This window comes from Oncorhynchus mykiss, chromosome 11 (assembly GCF_013265735.2).
Source record: "Oncorhynchus mykiss isolate Arlee chromosome 11, USDA_OmykA_1.1, whole genome shotgun sequence".
NCBI classification, from domain to species: domain Eukaryota; kingdom Metazoa; phylum Chordata; class Actinopteri; order Salmoniformes; family Salmonidae; genus Oncorhynchus; species Oncorhynchus mykiss.
In genome coordinates this window covers 77,560,383-77,576,585 of record NC_048575.1, presented here as the reverse complement: position 1 = coordinate 77,576,585, position 16,203 = coordinate 77,560,383, and the positions used below count along the sequence as shown (strand labels likewise).

The following is a 16,203-nucleotide window of genomic DNA, read 5'->3' as shown; positions in this document are numbered from 1 at the left end:
CAGAAAGAGGGAGGAGAGAATGAGTGTGACAGGGATGGAGAGAATACAGCGAGGAGTTTGGAGAGGAGAATGTTGACAGCAGGAGGTGCATTAATAGTGAGGAGACTGAAGAGGAGAATGTTGACAGCAGGAGTGTTAATAGTGAGGAGACTGAAGAGGAGAATGTTGACAGCAGGAGTGTTAATAGTGAGGAGACTGAAGAGGAGAATGTTGACAGCAGGAGTGTTAATAGTGAGGAGACTGAAGAGGAGAATGTTGACAGCAGGAGTGTTAATAGTGAGGAGACTGAAGAGGAGAATGTTGACAGCAGGAGTGTTAATAATGAGGAGACTGAAGAGGAGAATGTTGACAGCAGGAGGTGCATTAATAGTGAGGAGACTGGAGAGGAGAATGTTGACAGCAGGAGGTGCATTAATAGTGAGGAGACTGGAGAGGAGAATGTTGACAGCAGGTGCATTAATAGTGAGGAGACTGGAGAGGAGAATGTTGACAGCAGGAGGTGCATTAATAGTGAGGAGACTGAAGAGGAGAATGTTGACAGCAGGAGGTGCATTAATAGTGAGGAGACTGAAGAAGAGAATGTTGACAGCAGGAGTGTTAATAGTGAGGAGACTGAAGAGGAGGAGCAGGAGTGTTAATAGTGAGGAGACTGAAGAGGAGGAGCAGGAGTGTTAATAGTGAGGAGACTGAAGAGGAGGAGCAGGAGTGTTAATAGTGAGGACTGCTGGTCTCTCAGTGAAGGACACAGGACAGCCAATGAGGACCTCTCTGATGGTACAAAACATGGGTCTGAGGTTTAGGTTGTGCACAGGTCAACACTCCCCTTGTCTTTTTGTTGTAGTGAAAACTCACACTGTGTATATGTGTGTATTAGAGAGAGAGACGGAGAGACAGAGAGTGTATGTCCCCCTGGCATTATGCCATAACTGTTGAATACTCCAGGTGTTAACTGTCCAAGTCTCCATCGATCTGTGTGACGACTCGGCAGTCAGACAGCGTCAGGTCCTGGTCACTCAAGGCTGAGGAGATAAAGACGGCCTTTTGAACAACTCAACATCCTGTCAGCACTGTGCTCAGCCTGTGAAGACAGAAATATGACGGTTTATAGCACATCCTTCACGGACCAAGACTAACTACTCACCAAGAGTCATACAGAAGTAGTTTACTCAGGGTCAAAGAAAGAGGCTGACCTAGGTCAGATTAGTCTCAAGTGTGTGTGTTAAAATATCACATTTATCAAAAAAGGCTAGCACACAAAAAAGGGATTCAGTTGTGTAAATTCATCTCATTATTTACAGATTTCGATCCGCCTTCAAGTCAGCTTTTGTCTCCTGCAGAAACAGGTGCTCACTCACCGTGTGTTTGTGTGATAATACGAGTGAGTGTCTCTCATCAGAAATGCTAATGTCGGTTCTCTTCAACATTTTCCAGACTCTCTCGTGTGCATGGCAGTGCACCGCAGGCTGAGGGGCACATGGCTCTGATCTCTGCATAATGACTCTCCTTTAAGTGCCAATCAAGGTGTGTGTGTGTGTGTGTTCTGTGTATGAATTCTGTGTCGTAGTGTGTGTTCTGGAGCATTACAGCCAGGGCAGTGGGGCCTAATTGAGCAGGGTTAACATGATTAAAGCCACAGTGTGTGTGTGTGTGTTCTGTGTATGAATTCTGTGTGGAGTGTGTGTTCTGTGTCCTAGTGTGTGTTCTGGAGCGTTACAGCCAGGGCAGTGGGGCCTAATTGAGCAGGGTTAACATGATTAAAGCCACAGTGTGTGTGTGTGTGTGTGTGTGTGATGGAAAGGTGTACTCCTCTGCTGTGATGGGCCACTCCAGACACCTGGTGAGTTAATTAGCTTTCTAGTGAAAACCTTCTGCATATTCATGTCATGTCTCATTTGGAATGAGCAGTCATGTCTCAACCTGCATCCCAAACAGCACTCTATTCCCTACGTAGTGCACACTTCCTTTGACCAGGGCCCATTGACGCAGTCAAGAGTGGAACAATCTACCTTAGAAACCACTGTTTTTATGTGTTTGTGCGAGAAATCTGTATCAAATGTTTCAATATTTGTAAAGTCTATTTCTGTGAAACAAATATCCAAGGACATAAAAATATAACCAAAACAGAAAGGAATAGGAGAAAGAGAAAATACAAAACAAATATCACAATTGTAATGGAATTAAACACATTTTATTAATTAAATTTGAGTGACAACAGTGAGCAGTGAAAAAATATTTACATGACAACACAGGATGTTTTCCTGGGTGTGTTTATAGCTCATTGGTCGATGCTTTCGTAGACTTCAAATCTGTACTGTAGCCCAGCCTCCTCCTGTAGGTCTTGTGGGACTCCTGGGAACCTGAGGAGAGACCGAGAGAGACACAACCACTTAAATCTATCCTCAATGCTCCACTCAACCACACAACAACAAGGACCATGAATTTTGCTCTTCACTGAAACCAGGCTGGCCATTTTCAATTATTTAGGGCCATCGTAAAACTTGGGCAATATGGTACTTTACGCCATAACGACACTATCTTGTGGGTTTGTCTCCATTAAATTTGTCTTAGATAACATTCACGAGAAGAGAGTTGACCCCACGAAGACAAAAACATTTATCATTGAGTTGAGATATGGTTTAATCTGACCTCCATGGTTTAACCTGATCCCCATGGTTTAATCTGACCCCCATGGTTTAACCTGATCCCCATGGTTTAATCTGACCCCCATGGTTTAACCTGATCCCCATGGTTTAATCTGACCCCCATGGTTTAATCTGATCCCCATGGTTTAATCTGACCCCCATGGTTTAATCGGACCCCCATGGTTTAATCGGACCCCCATGGTTTAATCTGACCCCCATGGTTTAATCTGACCCCCATGGTTTAATCTGATCCCCGTGGTTTAATCTGACCCCCATGGTTTAATCTGACCCCCATGGTTTAATCTGACCCCCATGGTTTAATCTGACCCCCGTGGTTTAATCTGATCCCTATGGTTTAATCTGACCCCCATGGTTTAATCTGACCCCCATGGTTTAATCTGACCCCCATGGCCTAATCTGACCCCCGTGGTTTAATCTGACCCCCATGGTTTAATCTGACCCCCACGGTTTAATCTGACCCCCACGGTTTAATCTGACCCCCATGGTTTAATCTGATCCCCATGGTTTAATCTGACCCCCATGGTTTAATCTGACCCCCATGGTTTAATCTGACCCCCATGGTCTAATCTGACCCCCGTGGTTTAATCTGACCCCCGTGGTTTAATCTGACCCCCATGGTTTAATCTGACCCCCATGGTTTAATCTGATCCTAAATCACCATGATGACAGACAGACATCAACAAACAGAGGATAAACACAGAAGCACCAGTCTAGAAAACATGTCTCATTCCCACGTGTCATTGTGCGCAATCTGACACACACACACGCTCCAGTGTGACCACTAACATGACAGCGATGTCAGAGAAATGTATTGTTAGGAGGATACAGACAGGTAGAACACACGGAACATTTTCAGTCAAAGGTGACAGGTATAACACACGGAAACGTCTCAGTAAAAGGTGACAAGTAGAACACACGGAACGCCTCAGTAAAAGGTGACTGGTAGAACACACGGAACGTCTCAGTAAAAGGTGACTGGTAGAACACACGGAACGCCTCAGTAAAAGGTGACTGGTAGAACACACGGAACGTCTCAGTAAAAGGTGACAAGTAGAACACACGGAACGCCTCAGTAAAAGGTGACTGGTAGAACACACGGAACGCCTCAGTAAAAGGTGACAAGTAGAACACACGGAACGTCTCAGTAAAAGGTGACTGGTAGAACACACGGAACGTCTCAGTAAAAGGTGACTGGTAGAACACACGGAACGTCTCAGTAAAAGGTGACAAGTAGAACACACGGAACGCCTCAGTAAAAGGTGACTGGTAGAACACACGGAACGTCTCAGTCAAAGGTGACTGGTAGAACACACGGAACGTCTCAGTAAAAGGTGACATCACCATGAGTGCACACACCAAAATAACACACACACACACACACTCACTCTCTTTGGTTCTGTTCTGCTCAGGGACTAGCTAGTTAATAACCAAAACAAATGATTGTAATCATAAGGGATGATGTTTTACCTTTGAAAAGCAGCCTGGATATCTGTTGTTGTGGCAACACATTTTGTTTCGTCTGTTATAAAAACCTCAGAACGTGACTTGAAATGGGCCTATTCACTGCAGATGTACCTTAGCATACCCCCCCCCCCCCCCCCCCCCTTTTAACAAAAGATCTTGCATTTTTTTTAAAGATTTTAAAATACCTTTTTAACTGTGTTTTCACTTAAGGTTTTGTGGACTCGACACTAATTGATGTGTTCTCTGACACCTGGAGCTGCATGGCAAATGGTCTGGGAACAAAGAACCAAGAGCTAAGGACCAGTGTGTCATTCCCCATCTGAATGGCCAACATGTGCTGTCCCTCTCTGTTACAGTAAATCAAATCTAATGTTATTGGTCACATACACATGGTTAGCAGATGTTAATGCGAGTGTAGCGAAATGCTTGTGCTTCTAGTTCCGACAGTGCCATTAATATCTAAACAAGTAATCTGACAAATTCACAACAACTACCGTACACACACAAGTGTAAAGGAATTAATAAGAATATGTACATATAAATATATGGATGAGCGATGGCCGTGCGGCATAGGCAAGATGGAGTAGATGGTATAGAGTATAGAATATACATATGAGATGAGTAATGTAGGGTATGTAAACATTATTAAAGTGTTGTTATTTAAAGTGACACCTTTATTAAGTTAGTTTACTTAAGAGTTAGTGATGGCTGTTTAACAGTCTGATGGCCTTGAGATAGAAGCTGTTTTTCAGTCTCTCTGTGTTCGTGGTGGCTGTTTAACAGTCTGATGGCCTTGAGATAGAAGCTGTTTAACAGTCTGATGGCCTTGAGATAGAAGCTGTTTTTCATTCTCTCTGTGTTAGTGGTGGCTGTTTAACAGTCTGATGGCCTTGAGATAGAAGCTGTTTTTCAGTCTCTCGGTCCCTGCTTTGATGCACCTGTACTGACCTCGCCTTCTGGATGATAGCGGGGTGAACAGGCAGTGGCTCGGGTGGTTTTTGTCCTTGATGATCTTTTTGACCAGAGAATCTTGTTTTTCATGGTCAGAGCCCTTCAGAGGCCTTTTGGTAAATTCCAAGTGGGCTGTCATGCACTTTTTACTGAGGAGTAGCTTCCGTCTGGCCACTCTACCATAAAGGCCTGACTGGTGGAGTGCTGCAGAGATGGTTGTCCTTCTGGAAGGTTCTCCTATGTCCACAGAGGACTCTAGAGCTCTATCAGAGTGACCATTGGGTTCTTGGTCACCTCCCTGACCAACGCCCTTCTCCCCCAATTGCTCAGTCTGGCTGGGTGGCCAGCTTTAGGAAGAGAATTTGTGCTTCCAAACTTCTTCAAATTAACAATGGAGTCCACTGTGTTCTTGGGGACCTTCAATGCTGCAGAAATGTTTTGGTACCCTTCCCCAGATCTGTGCCTCGACACAATCCTGTCTCGGAGCTCTACGGACAATTCCTTCAACCTCATGGCTTGGTTTTTGCTCTGACATGCACTGTCAACTGTTGGACCTTATATCGACAGGTGTGTGCCTTTCCAAATCATGTCCCAATCAACTGAATTCACCACGGGTGGACTCCAATCAACTTGTAGAAACATCTCAAAGATTGATCAATGGAAACAGGACGCCCAATTTTGAGTTTCATAGCAAAGAGTCGGAATATTTATGTAAATAAGGCATGTTTTTTTATTTCAATTTTGTATTCATTTGCAAACATTTCTAAAAACCTGTTTTCGCTTTGTCATTATGAGGTATTGTGTGTAGATTGATGAAGATTTTTAATTTAATCTATTTTAGAATAAGGCTGTAACGTAACAAAATGTGGAAAGGGGAAGGGGTCTGAATACTTTCTGAATGCCCTGTATGTGTATACATGCATGAATGAGCGATACTCACTCTGGCAGTAGGCGGTATTTGTCTTGGTTGATTTCAGGCAGGAAGGTGTCACTCTTAAACTGCTGCAGGATCCGTGTCACAAACAACCTCCTGGTCCCCTGACTCTCCATCATCTCCTGGGGATGCAGACAACAAATAAAACAACAACAAATATATACACTGAATGTATACGTTGGGGATTTTAAGACCGAGACCCACATTTTGTCAATCATTTCAGAGTAGGAGTACTGATCTTAGATCAGTTTGCCCTTTAGAACATAATGAATCAGATTATTAAGGAGGGGGGAGACCTGATCTAAGATCAGTTTGCCCTTTAGAACATAATGAATTAGATTATTAACTTCTTATGGCTGCAGGGGCAGTATTGAGTAGCTTGGATAAGGTGCCCAGAGGTGCCCAGAGTAAACAGCCTGCTCCTCAGTCCCAGTTGCTAATATATGCATATTATTAGTACATTTGGATAGAAAACACTGAAGTTTCTAAAACTGTTTGAATGTCTGTGAGTATAACAGAACTCATATGGCAGGCAAAAACCTGAGAAAAAAAATCCAAACAGGAAGTGGGAAATCTGAGGTTTGTAGTTTTTGATGTCAACCGTCTTTAGAAACTTGAATGAGGCTTCTACTGTGATGTGGGACCGGATGAGAGCTCTTTGAGTCAGTGGTCTGGCAGAGAGCCTGGTCCTTGTCATGCGCATTTCACATGATAGCGACCTGCGGTCCATGGCTTTTCTACAGACAATGGAATTCTCCGGTTGGAACGTTATTGAAGATTTATCATAAAAACATCCTAAAGATTGATTCTATACTTAGTTTGAAATGTTTCTACGACCTGTAATATAACTTTTAAAACATTACTTCCGACGTTCGGCTGGACCTGCACGAGCGTTTAGATTTGTGTACTAAACGCCCTAACAAAAGTAGCTACTTGGACATAAATAATGGACATTATCGAACAAAATCAAACATTTATTGTGGAACTAGGATTCCTGGGAGTGCATTCTGATGAAGATCATCAAAGGTAAGGGAATATTTATAATGTTATTTCTGATTTCTGTTGACTCCAACATGGTGGATATATATATTTCCACCATGTGGATATATATATATCGCGCCATTCTCAGATGCATGGTTTGCTTTTTCCGTAAAGCTTTTTTGAAATCTGACACAGCGGTTGCAGAGGTATATCTATAATTCCACGTGTAACACTTGTATTTTCATCAACATTTATGAAGAGTATTTCTGTAAAATTGATGTGGCTATGCAAAATCACTGGATATTTTTGGAACTACTGAACGTAATGCGCCAATGTAAACTCAGATTTTTTAAAAATATAAATATGAACTTTATCAAACAAAACATACATGTATTGTGTAACATGAAGTCCTATGAGTGTCATCTGATGAAGATCATCAAAGGTTAGTGATTACTTTTATCTCTATTTGTGCTTTTTGTGACTCCTATCTTTGGCTTGGCGGTGACCTAACATAATCGTTTGTGGTGCTTTCGCTGTAAAGCCTATTTGAAATCGGACACTGTGGTGGGATTAACAACAAGATTACCTTTAAAACGGTATAAAATACATGTGTGTTTGAGGAATTTTAATTATGAGATTTCTGTTTTTTTTTTTATTAGGCGCCCTGCACTTTCTGTTGTCATTTCGATCCCGTTAACGGGATTGCAGCCCTAAGACATTTTAAGGAGGGGGAAGACCTGATCTAAGATCAGTTTGCCCTTTAGAACATAATGAATCAGATTATTAAGGAGGGGGGAGACCTGATCTAAGATCAGTTTGCCCTTTAGAACATAATGAATCAGATGATTAAGGAGGGGGGAGACCTGATCTAAGATCAGCACTCCAACTCTTGACAAATAGACCCAAGACATTATTTTCTACTAATATGCCCCATTGTAGATCGACCCAGACAGTCTGTGTGTGTGTTCATAACAAGGTTGTGGTTAAATGGAAAATAGTCAAGGTCTTAAAGTCCCAAATTGAGTTAACCCTTTAGATTGAGATATGAGGTGGAGAGTGTGTGTGTGTGGAGAAGTGAAGAGAGTTCGAGAGCGTGTGCTGTATTGTCAAAAGCATCCTTGAGCGATGAGGTCTCCATGACAACCTACCGACTGCCGAGGGAAAGAAAGGTATGAGGGACGCTCTCTGTGTGTGTGTGTATGGAGATTGAAACTTTTCTACTTTCAATTTCTTTCAGATTTAGCGGACAAATAGTATAATTTAAAAGTCTCTCAGTGTTTTTGACAGCGGAGAATGCACCAAGGTCGTCTGTTTCTGAGGTAAAATACATTTAGAGCAGTAATGAAGTTCCCACTCTAGTAAACAGTTTCAAAAAACGCCCACTCACTCAAAACCCATTTCTCTACAAGTCTGTCTTTATGACCACGTCCCTCTACACAAATTCCCATCTGGCCATGTCTCAGAGACGGTTGACCCATTCCGAATGGATCCTATCCAATCCTCCATGTGAAGGACCAATGGCTAAGGCCTGCGTATTTCTTACCTCGTACAGAGAGCTGCCACCGATCACCCAGACCTGGTCGACCCGTTCTGCCATCTCAGCCGTGTCCAGCAGGCGGAGTGCTGAGCGGAAGTCTGACGCCAGCTGGTGAGCCCCGGCTGGAGGCTCTCTGACATTCACACAACACGGTAGTAATGTTAGGACAACACAGTAGTAATGTTAGGACAACACGGTAGTAATGTTAGGACAACACAGTAGCAATGTTAGGACAACACGGTAGTAATGTTAGGACAACACAGTAGCAATGTTAGGACAACACGGTAGTAATGTTAGGACAACACAGTAGTAATGTTAGGACAACACGGTAGTAATGTTAGGACAACACAGTTAGGACAACACGGTAGTAATGTTAGGACAACACAGTAGTAATGTTAGGACAACACAGTAGTAATGTTAGGACAACACGGTAGTAATGTTAGGACAACACGGTAGTAATGTTAGGACAACACAGTAGCAATGTTAGGACAACACGGTAGTAATGTTAGGACAACACAGTTAGGACAACACGGTAGTAATGTTAGGACAACACAGTTAGGACAACACGGTAGTAATGTTAGGACAACACGGTAGTAATGTTAGGACAACACGGTAGTAATGTTAGGACAACATGGTAGTAATGTTAGGACAACACGGTAGTAATGTTAGGACAACAGTTAGGACAACACGGTAGTAATGTTAGGACAACACGGTAGTAATGTTAGGACAACACGGTAGTAATGTTAGGACAACACGGTAGTAATGTTAGGACAACACGGTAGTAATGTTAGGACAACACGGTAGTAATGTTAGGACAACACAGTAGTAATGTTAGGACAACACGGTAGTAATGTTAGGGCAACACGGTAGTAATGTTAGGACAACACAGTAGTAATGTTAGGACAACACGGTAGTAATGTTAGGGTTAGGACAACACGGTAGTAATGTTAGGACAACACGGTAGTAATGTTAGGACAACACGGTAGTAATGTTAGGACAACACAGTTAGGACAACACGGTAGTAATGTTAGGACAACACAGTAGTAATGTTAGGACAACACAGTAGTAATGTTAGGACAACACGGTAGTAATGTTAGGACAACACAGTTAGGACAACACGGTAGTAATGTTAGGACAACACGGTAGTAATGTTAGGACAACACGGTAGTAATGTTAGGACAACACGATAGTAATGTCAGGACAACACGGTAGTAATGTTAGGACAACACAATAGTAATGTTAGGACAACACGGTAGTAATGTTAGGACAACCCGGTAGTAATGTGAGGACAACACGGTAGTACTGTTAGGACAACACGGTAGTAATGTTAGGACAACACAGTAGTAATGTTAGGACAACATGGTAGTAATGTTAGGACAACATGGTAGTAATGTTAGGACAACCCGGTAGTAATGTTAGGACAACCCGGTAGTAATGTGAGGACAACACAGTTAGGACAACACGGTAGTAATGTTAGGACATGGTAGTAATGTTAGGACAACATGGTAGTAATGTTAGGACAACACGGTAGTACTGTTAGGACAACACGGTAGTAATGTTAGGACAACACAGTAGTAATGTTAGGACAACACAGTAGTAATGTTAGGACAACACAGTCAGGACAACACAGTAGTAATGTTAGGACAACATGGTAGTAATGTTAGGACAACACGGTAGTAACAATGTGTTTTGGTTCATAGTATTTAATGACTTCAGTATTACATTGTCCCTTATGACAGAGGAAGAGAACCTTCCCTATATTATCCTAATTTCTCTCGCAGGTACAGACAACACAGGATGATGAACATTGTATAGAAATGAGTAGCTGGTCAGTGGCTGTCATTACAGATGTCCTCCATGCCTCTTACTTAAGTTCTCTGCTGAGAACGATGTTGATCCTGTTCTTGAGTGGCCGGTTCCGCTCTGGAATGGAGAACCATGTCTTCCGCCCCATGATGACAGCATTCTGTTTACCTAACCAATCAAAGACAGAGATGACAACATTCTGTTTATTTAACCAATCACAGACAGAGATGTCAACATTCTGTTTATTTAACCAATCACAGACAGAGATGACAACATTCTGTTTATTTTACCAATCCCAGACAGAGATGACAACATTCTGTTTACCTAACCAATCACAGACAGAGATGACAACATTCTGTTAATTTAACCAATCCCAGACAGAGATGTCAACATTCTGCTTATTTAACAAATCCCAGACAGAGATGACAACATTCTGTTTACCTAACCAATCCCAGACAGAGATGACAACATTCTGTTTATTTAACCAATCCCAGACAGAGATGACAACATTCTGTTTATTTAACCAATCCCAGACAGAGATGACAACATTCTGTTTACCTAACCAATCCCAGACAGAGATGATGACAACATTCTGTTTATTTAACCAATCCCAGACAGACATGTGTTTCCCCTGGTCAAGAATAGCTCAGGGTCCTACACAGCCCTGAGACATGGCTGAGGCCTGCTATGATGTCTATGAAGGCCATGTCTCAGGGCCCTACACAACCCTGAGACATGGCTGAGGCCTGCTATGATGTCTATGGAGGCCATGTCTCAGGGCCCTACACAACCCTGAGACATGGCTGAGGCATGCTATGATGTCTATGAAGGCCATGTCTCAGGGCTGGGCCAGACCTACAGTCAAGCACAGGACTGTTTGATTCCAGAACTGAAGGGCCAAAATACTTCTTGTTTTCATCCTCTCATTCTAATCTAGGACTGTTTCAGACCTGGGGCACTCGGTGGGAGCAATTAACTACCAGGTAGAAAGAAAAAACAGAGGTGTTTTGTCACCTCCAGGACTGGAATATAGTGAGGAAAGAAATGAAGAAAAGGACAGGAGAATGACATTTGATGATGACAGGACATGTGATACAGGTGCTCAGGTCATGTGATGAGGGAGGAGTGAGATGTTATATAAAGTTTGCAGATGACACTAGTGGTAGGCTTGATTACCAACAACGAGGGAGGAGGACCATCGGAGTGTGGTGTCAGGATAATAACATCTCACTCAACGTCAACTATTTAAAGGAGAGGATCGTGGACTTCAGGAAACAGCAGAGGGAACACCCCCCTATCCACATCGACGGGACAGTAGGGTAGAAGGATGGAAAGTTAAGTTCCTCGGCGTACACATCATGGACAAACTGAATTGGTCCACCCACACAGACAGCGTTGTGAAGAAGGTGCAGCAGCGCCTCTTCAACCTCAGGAGGCTGAAGAAATTCGGCTTGTCACCAAAAACACTCGCAAACTTTTACAGATGCACAATCGAGAGCATCCTGGCGGGCTGTATCACCGCCTGGTACGGCAACTGCTCCACCCACAACCACAAGGCTCTCTAGAGGGCAGTGAGGTCTTCACAACGCATCACCGGGGGCAAACTAACTGCCCTCCAGGACACCAACACCACCCGATGTCACAGGAAGGCCAAAAAGATCATCAAGGACAACCACCCGAACCACTGCCTGTTCACCTCGCTATCATCCAGAAGGTGAGGTCAGTACAGGTGCATCAAAGCTGGGACAGAGAGACTGAAAAACAGCTTCTATCTCAAGGCCATCAGACTGTTAAACAGCCACCACTAACATGGAGTGGCTGCTGCCAACATAGTGACTCAGATATCTAGCCACTTTAATAATTAAAAATTGGATGTAATAAATGTATCACTAGTCACTTTAAACAATGCCACTTTTCTCATATGTATATTCTGTACTCTATACCATCTACTGCATCTTGCCTGTGCAACACGGCCATCGCTCATCCATATATTTATATGTACATATTCTTATTCATTCCTTTACACTTGTGTGTATAAGTTAGCAGTTGTGAAATTGTTAGATTACTTATTATATATTGCTGCACGGTTGGAACTAGAAGCACAAGCATTTCGCTACACTCACATTAACATCTGCTAACCATGTGTATGTGACCAATAAAATGAGGTTTATATACGGTAGATGCTCCTGACTTTGGACTCAGTACTGTAAAAGCAGTGAGGGTATGTACCGGTAAATTCATTTGGATCATGACAGTGATTTTACATATTTCTTTATTAAGGAGCAACTCCACCACTTATGAACCTAATTTTCATTATGATGAGCACAATACCAGTGTCTACATATGTGAAAAAGTTGCATTTCTAAGTTTTGTAGACAATAAATATAAAAGTTTAAAAAGTTACACCGATTACATCATCAAAAACAATAACATTTTAAAAACAGTGATTTTCAAACACTGAGATTCGTGGTGACGTGGGGAGCTAGAAAATACTGTCCTTTGGGCTAGAAACTCATTGCTGGATTTGAAAATCAATTTTTTTTAAAGACTTTTAATCCTACCCTGTGATTTCACAGAGGCATTTTTTTTAAGGACCTTTCTTCTTATGTTTTTAACCACCGATCATAGAAACGGGTTGGTGCTGGAGGTGATGAATACGAGGTTAAAAAGTCCCTTTAAAATAATATTTGAGAGACGATATTTCGTCTCATGATACTTTGCACATGGTGCTATACTGTCACCTAGTGGCCATTAATAATACAGTTTAATGTTGACAACTGTCACAGTGTTTACAACTGAATCAGCCAATGTCTGTATCCATGTTTGGAGTAAACTCATGTGATTTACACCGCATTGGTAAAAAAATACAAATAATAATATATAATAACCTGAACCAGCACTTTACCCCCACCGCACATACCCAGCTCTGACTCTACTGATAAAGCTACTTTATTGACGAAAAAGTAACTTTTTATACCTTTGATATGTGGCAGTCCCACATAGCTACGGTATCTGAAGACGAATGCACTAACTGCAAGTCACTCTGGACAAGACCATCTGCTAAAATAAATAACATGTCGTCAAATGTGAAATGTTTGGAAACTGACTGTTACCTTCCACCGAAGACGTCATTGTCATCTTCTGGAAATACTTAAATTCATTACTGTAAAAGAAGTCAACGTCATTATTGTTTGTGAGACAAAGGGAGAAAAACAACAGTCCAGCAAGAATGTAGAAATAAAAACTGTGAAGTCAGTTGTATGGGTTTAACTTCAGAAATGATGAATTTAAGTTATATGCCATGATGTTGTTAATTAATAACTTAAGTATTGTGCAAAACCCTGGCCTTTGGATCCCCGAACGTTGTCACTCATTGCATCATCTGCAGCTGACTGTTCTGATTTCTTGCTAGATTTCTGTACCACACATCAATCGACCAATATTTGCCATTTCAACACGGTTGTTAGCTTTCCATTCGTTGCCAGCTAGTTGAAACAGATATGATGTGTATATAGGCTATTGTTGTAGATGGCTGTTGAAACTAAATGAATGAATGAGGCTAACGATGTTAGCCTAGCTAGCTAACGTTACTTACTTGAGTCTCTTCGGGTGCCAAGGTAGATTCCCGTTATTTCCAATCCCCATATCAGGACAAACAGCCACAATGCAGTTCAGCACACGAGACATTTTCACTTGACGAAAAAGTGCAATGATGAACAATGATTTTAGCTCAACCAAAATGAAGATATCCAGTACCTACTAGGCAGCCAACTGTGGACTACTGTACAGTTCCCGCCAACAGAGATACATATTTAACCGGATATGATAACGTATTGTGTGGCCAAAGATTGTTATAACTAAACTCAGATAGACCACAGCCTGTCGTTTCCAATTGAAACAAATGAGCCATAGTGGGCAGAACCAAGCACGGGTTAGCAAGATCCTATTGGCCTGTTCTAGCATATATCTGCATATTTCCGTTTGAGAACGCCTACTCCGTGAAGTGCGCGTGTGCAACAACTAAATTCGCCGTTGCAATCCTTCTAAACAACGTGATGTTTTACAACTTTGGTAAAGGGTAAAGTATACAACACCTAGTACACTCTTTTCGTAGCAGATTTTTAGTTTTGGGAACAAAAAACTGTATTGAGATCAAATGTTTAATCGATGAGAAAACTGAATGTTGGTCAAAAACCATCTCCTTCAATCTTCTCCCATTGCTGGCCAGTGGACTTCCTCTCACTACCATTTTTGGTGTTGAGTGGAATTGCCAAGCAGATGCGTCACAAATTTGACATCCAGTGAAATATCGGTTTCATTGTTCAATCTGTGGTATGGCCCAACTCTTCTTCGAGGCTGTCCTTTGGAGTACATTTCTCAAATATTAGCCACTGCCCTCTATAGGTAATTTTTGGAACATACTATACTGTATATGTCAATGTGTAGATAACGGGAAATCTAAATACAGTGGAGAGAAGAAATGTTGGGCCTAGAAATGCTGGGCCTAGAAGGGCTAAGGTAGTTCTCTCTCTCTCTCTCTCTCTCTCTCTCTCTCTCTCTCTCTCTCTCTCTCTCTCTATGTAAGGGCTTTATTGGCATGGGAAACATATGTTTACAATGCCAATGCAAGTGAAGTAGATAATAAACAAAAGTGAAAAAACCATAACAATTGTACCACAACACTGAAAGATAAGATAAGATGGGTATTGTGGGTGGGTTAGGGGCAGGTGAGAGGTGAGGAGAGGGTGAGGGTTAGGGGCAGGTGAGAGGTGAGGAGAGGGTGAGGGTTAGGGGCAGGTGAGAGGTGAGGAGAGGGGGAGGGGTGAGTGGGTTGGGGGTAGGTGAGAGGTGAGGAGAGGGTCCACATTGGCATGGGGGGGGGGGGGGGGGGTCTGTGTAGTCTTTTAAAAGAGTGTGAGAGTTTGAGACTGTGGTCTGTCTTCAGAGAAGAGGTATGACCTGGACCTCACATGATGATGATGATTATTATTGACATTATCATCAGTAACCACTCCTTCTCCTCCTCGTCCTCCGAATGTGTCCTCTGGTCACACATCTGCTTCCCTTCCCTTTTCTCTGTTTCTCTCTCTATATCCCTACCGGCCAAACCCTCCCTAACCCGGACGACGCTAGGCCAATTGTGCGAACCCAGGGTCTCTGGTGGCACAGCTGGCGCTACAGTACAGCGCCCTTAACCACTGTGCCACCCAGGAGGCCAGTCCCCCAGTGCCTACTTTGGGGGAAAGGACACCTGTTGTTGTTGACCTGCTGTTTTCTAGCCTGTATCATAGAATGTGTACGTGTAAGCTACTGGCGTCCTGTCCAGGGGGTGTACGTGTAGGCTACTCGCGTCCTGTCCAGGGGGTGTACGTGTAGGCTACTGGCTTCCTGTCCAGGGGGTGTACGTGCAGGCTACTGGCGTCCTGTCCAGGGGGTGTACGTGTAGGCTACTGGCGTCCTGTCCAGGGGGTGTACGTGTAGGCTACTGGCGTCCTGTCCAGGGGGTGTACGTGTAGGCTACTGGCGTCCTGTCCAGGGGGTGTACGTGTAGGCTACTGGCGTCCTGTCCAGGGGGTGTACGTGTAGGCTACTGGCGTCCTGTCCAGGGGGTGTACGTGTAGGTTCCTGGCGTCCTGTCCAGGGGGTTTACGTGTAGGCTACTGGCTTCCTGTCCAGGGGGTGTACGTGTAGGCTACTGGCGTCCTGTCCAGGGGGTGTACGTGTAGGCTACTGGCGTCCTGTCCAGGGGGTGTACGTGTAGGTTCCTGGCGTCCTGTCCAGGGGGTTTACGTGTAGGCTACTGGCGTCCTGTCCAGGGGGTGTACGTGTAGGCTACTGGCTTCCTGTCCAGGGGGTGTACGTGTAGG

At 43.2% G+C, this 16,203-nt stretch overlaps 1 protein-coding gene across 1 annotated transcript; it reads right to left on the bottom strand.

The window, feature by feature from the left end:
* Positions 1 to 2,166: 2,166 nt before the first annotated feature.
* On the bottom strand, positions 2,167 to 14,214 carry dhfr (dihydrofolate reductase). The gene is made up of 6 exons (XM_021622191.2): positions 13,932 to 14,214; positions 13,450 to 13,499; positions 10,399 to 10,504; positions 8,537 to 8,663; positions 6,019 to 6,134; positions 2,167 to 2,357 (listed from the first exon to the last, which is right to left on the bottom strand). The coding sequence occupies exons 1-6, from the start codon at positions 14,021 to 14,023 to the stop codon at positions 2,276 to 2,278; spliced, it is 573 nt and encodes a 190-aa protein (XP_021477866.2). The 5' UTR covers positions 14,024 to 14,214; the 3' UTR covers positions 2,167 to 2,275.
* Positions 14,215 to 16,203: the final 1,989 nt, after the last annotated feature.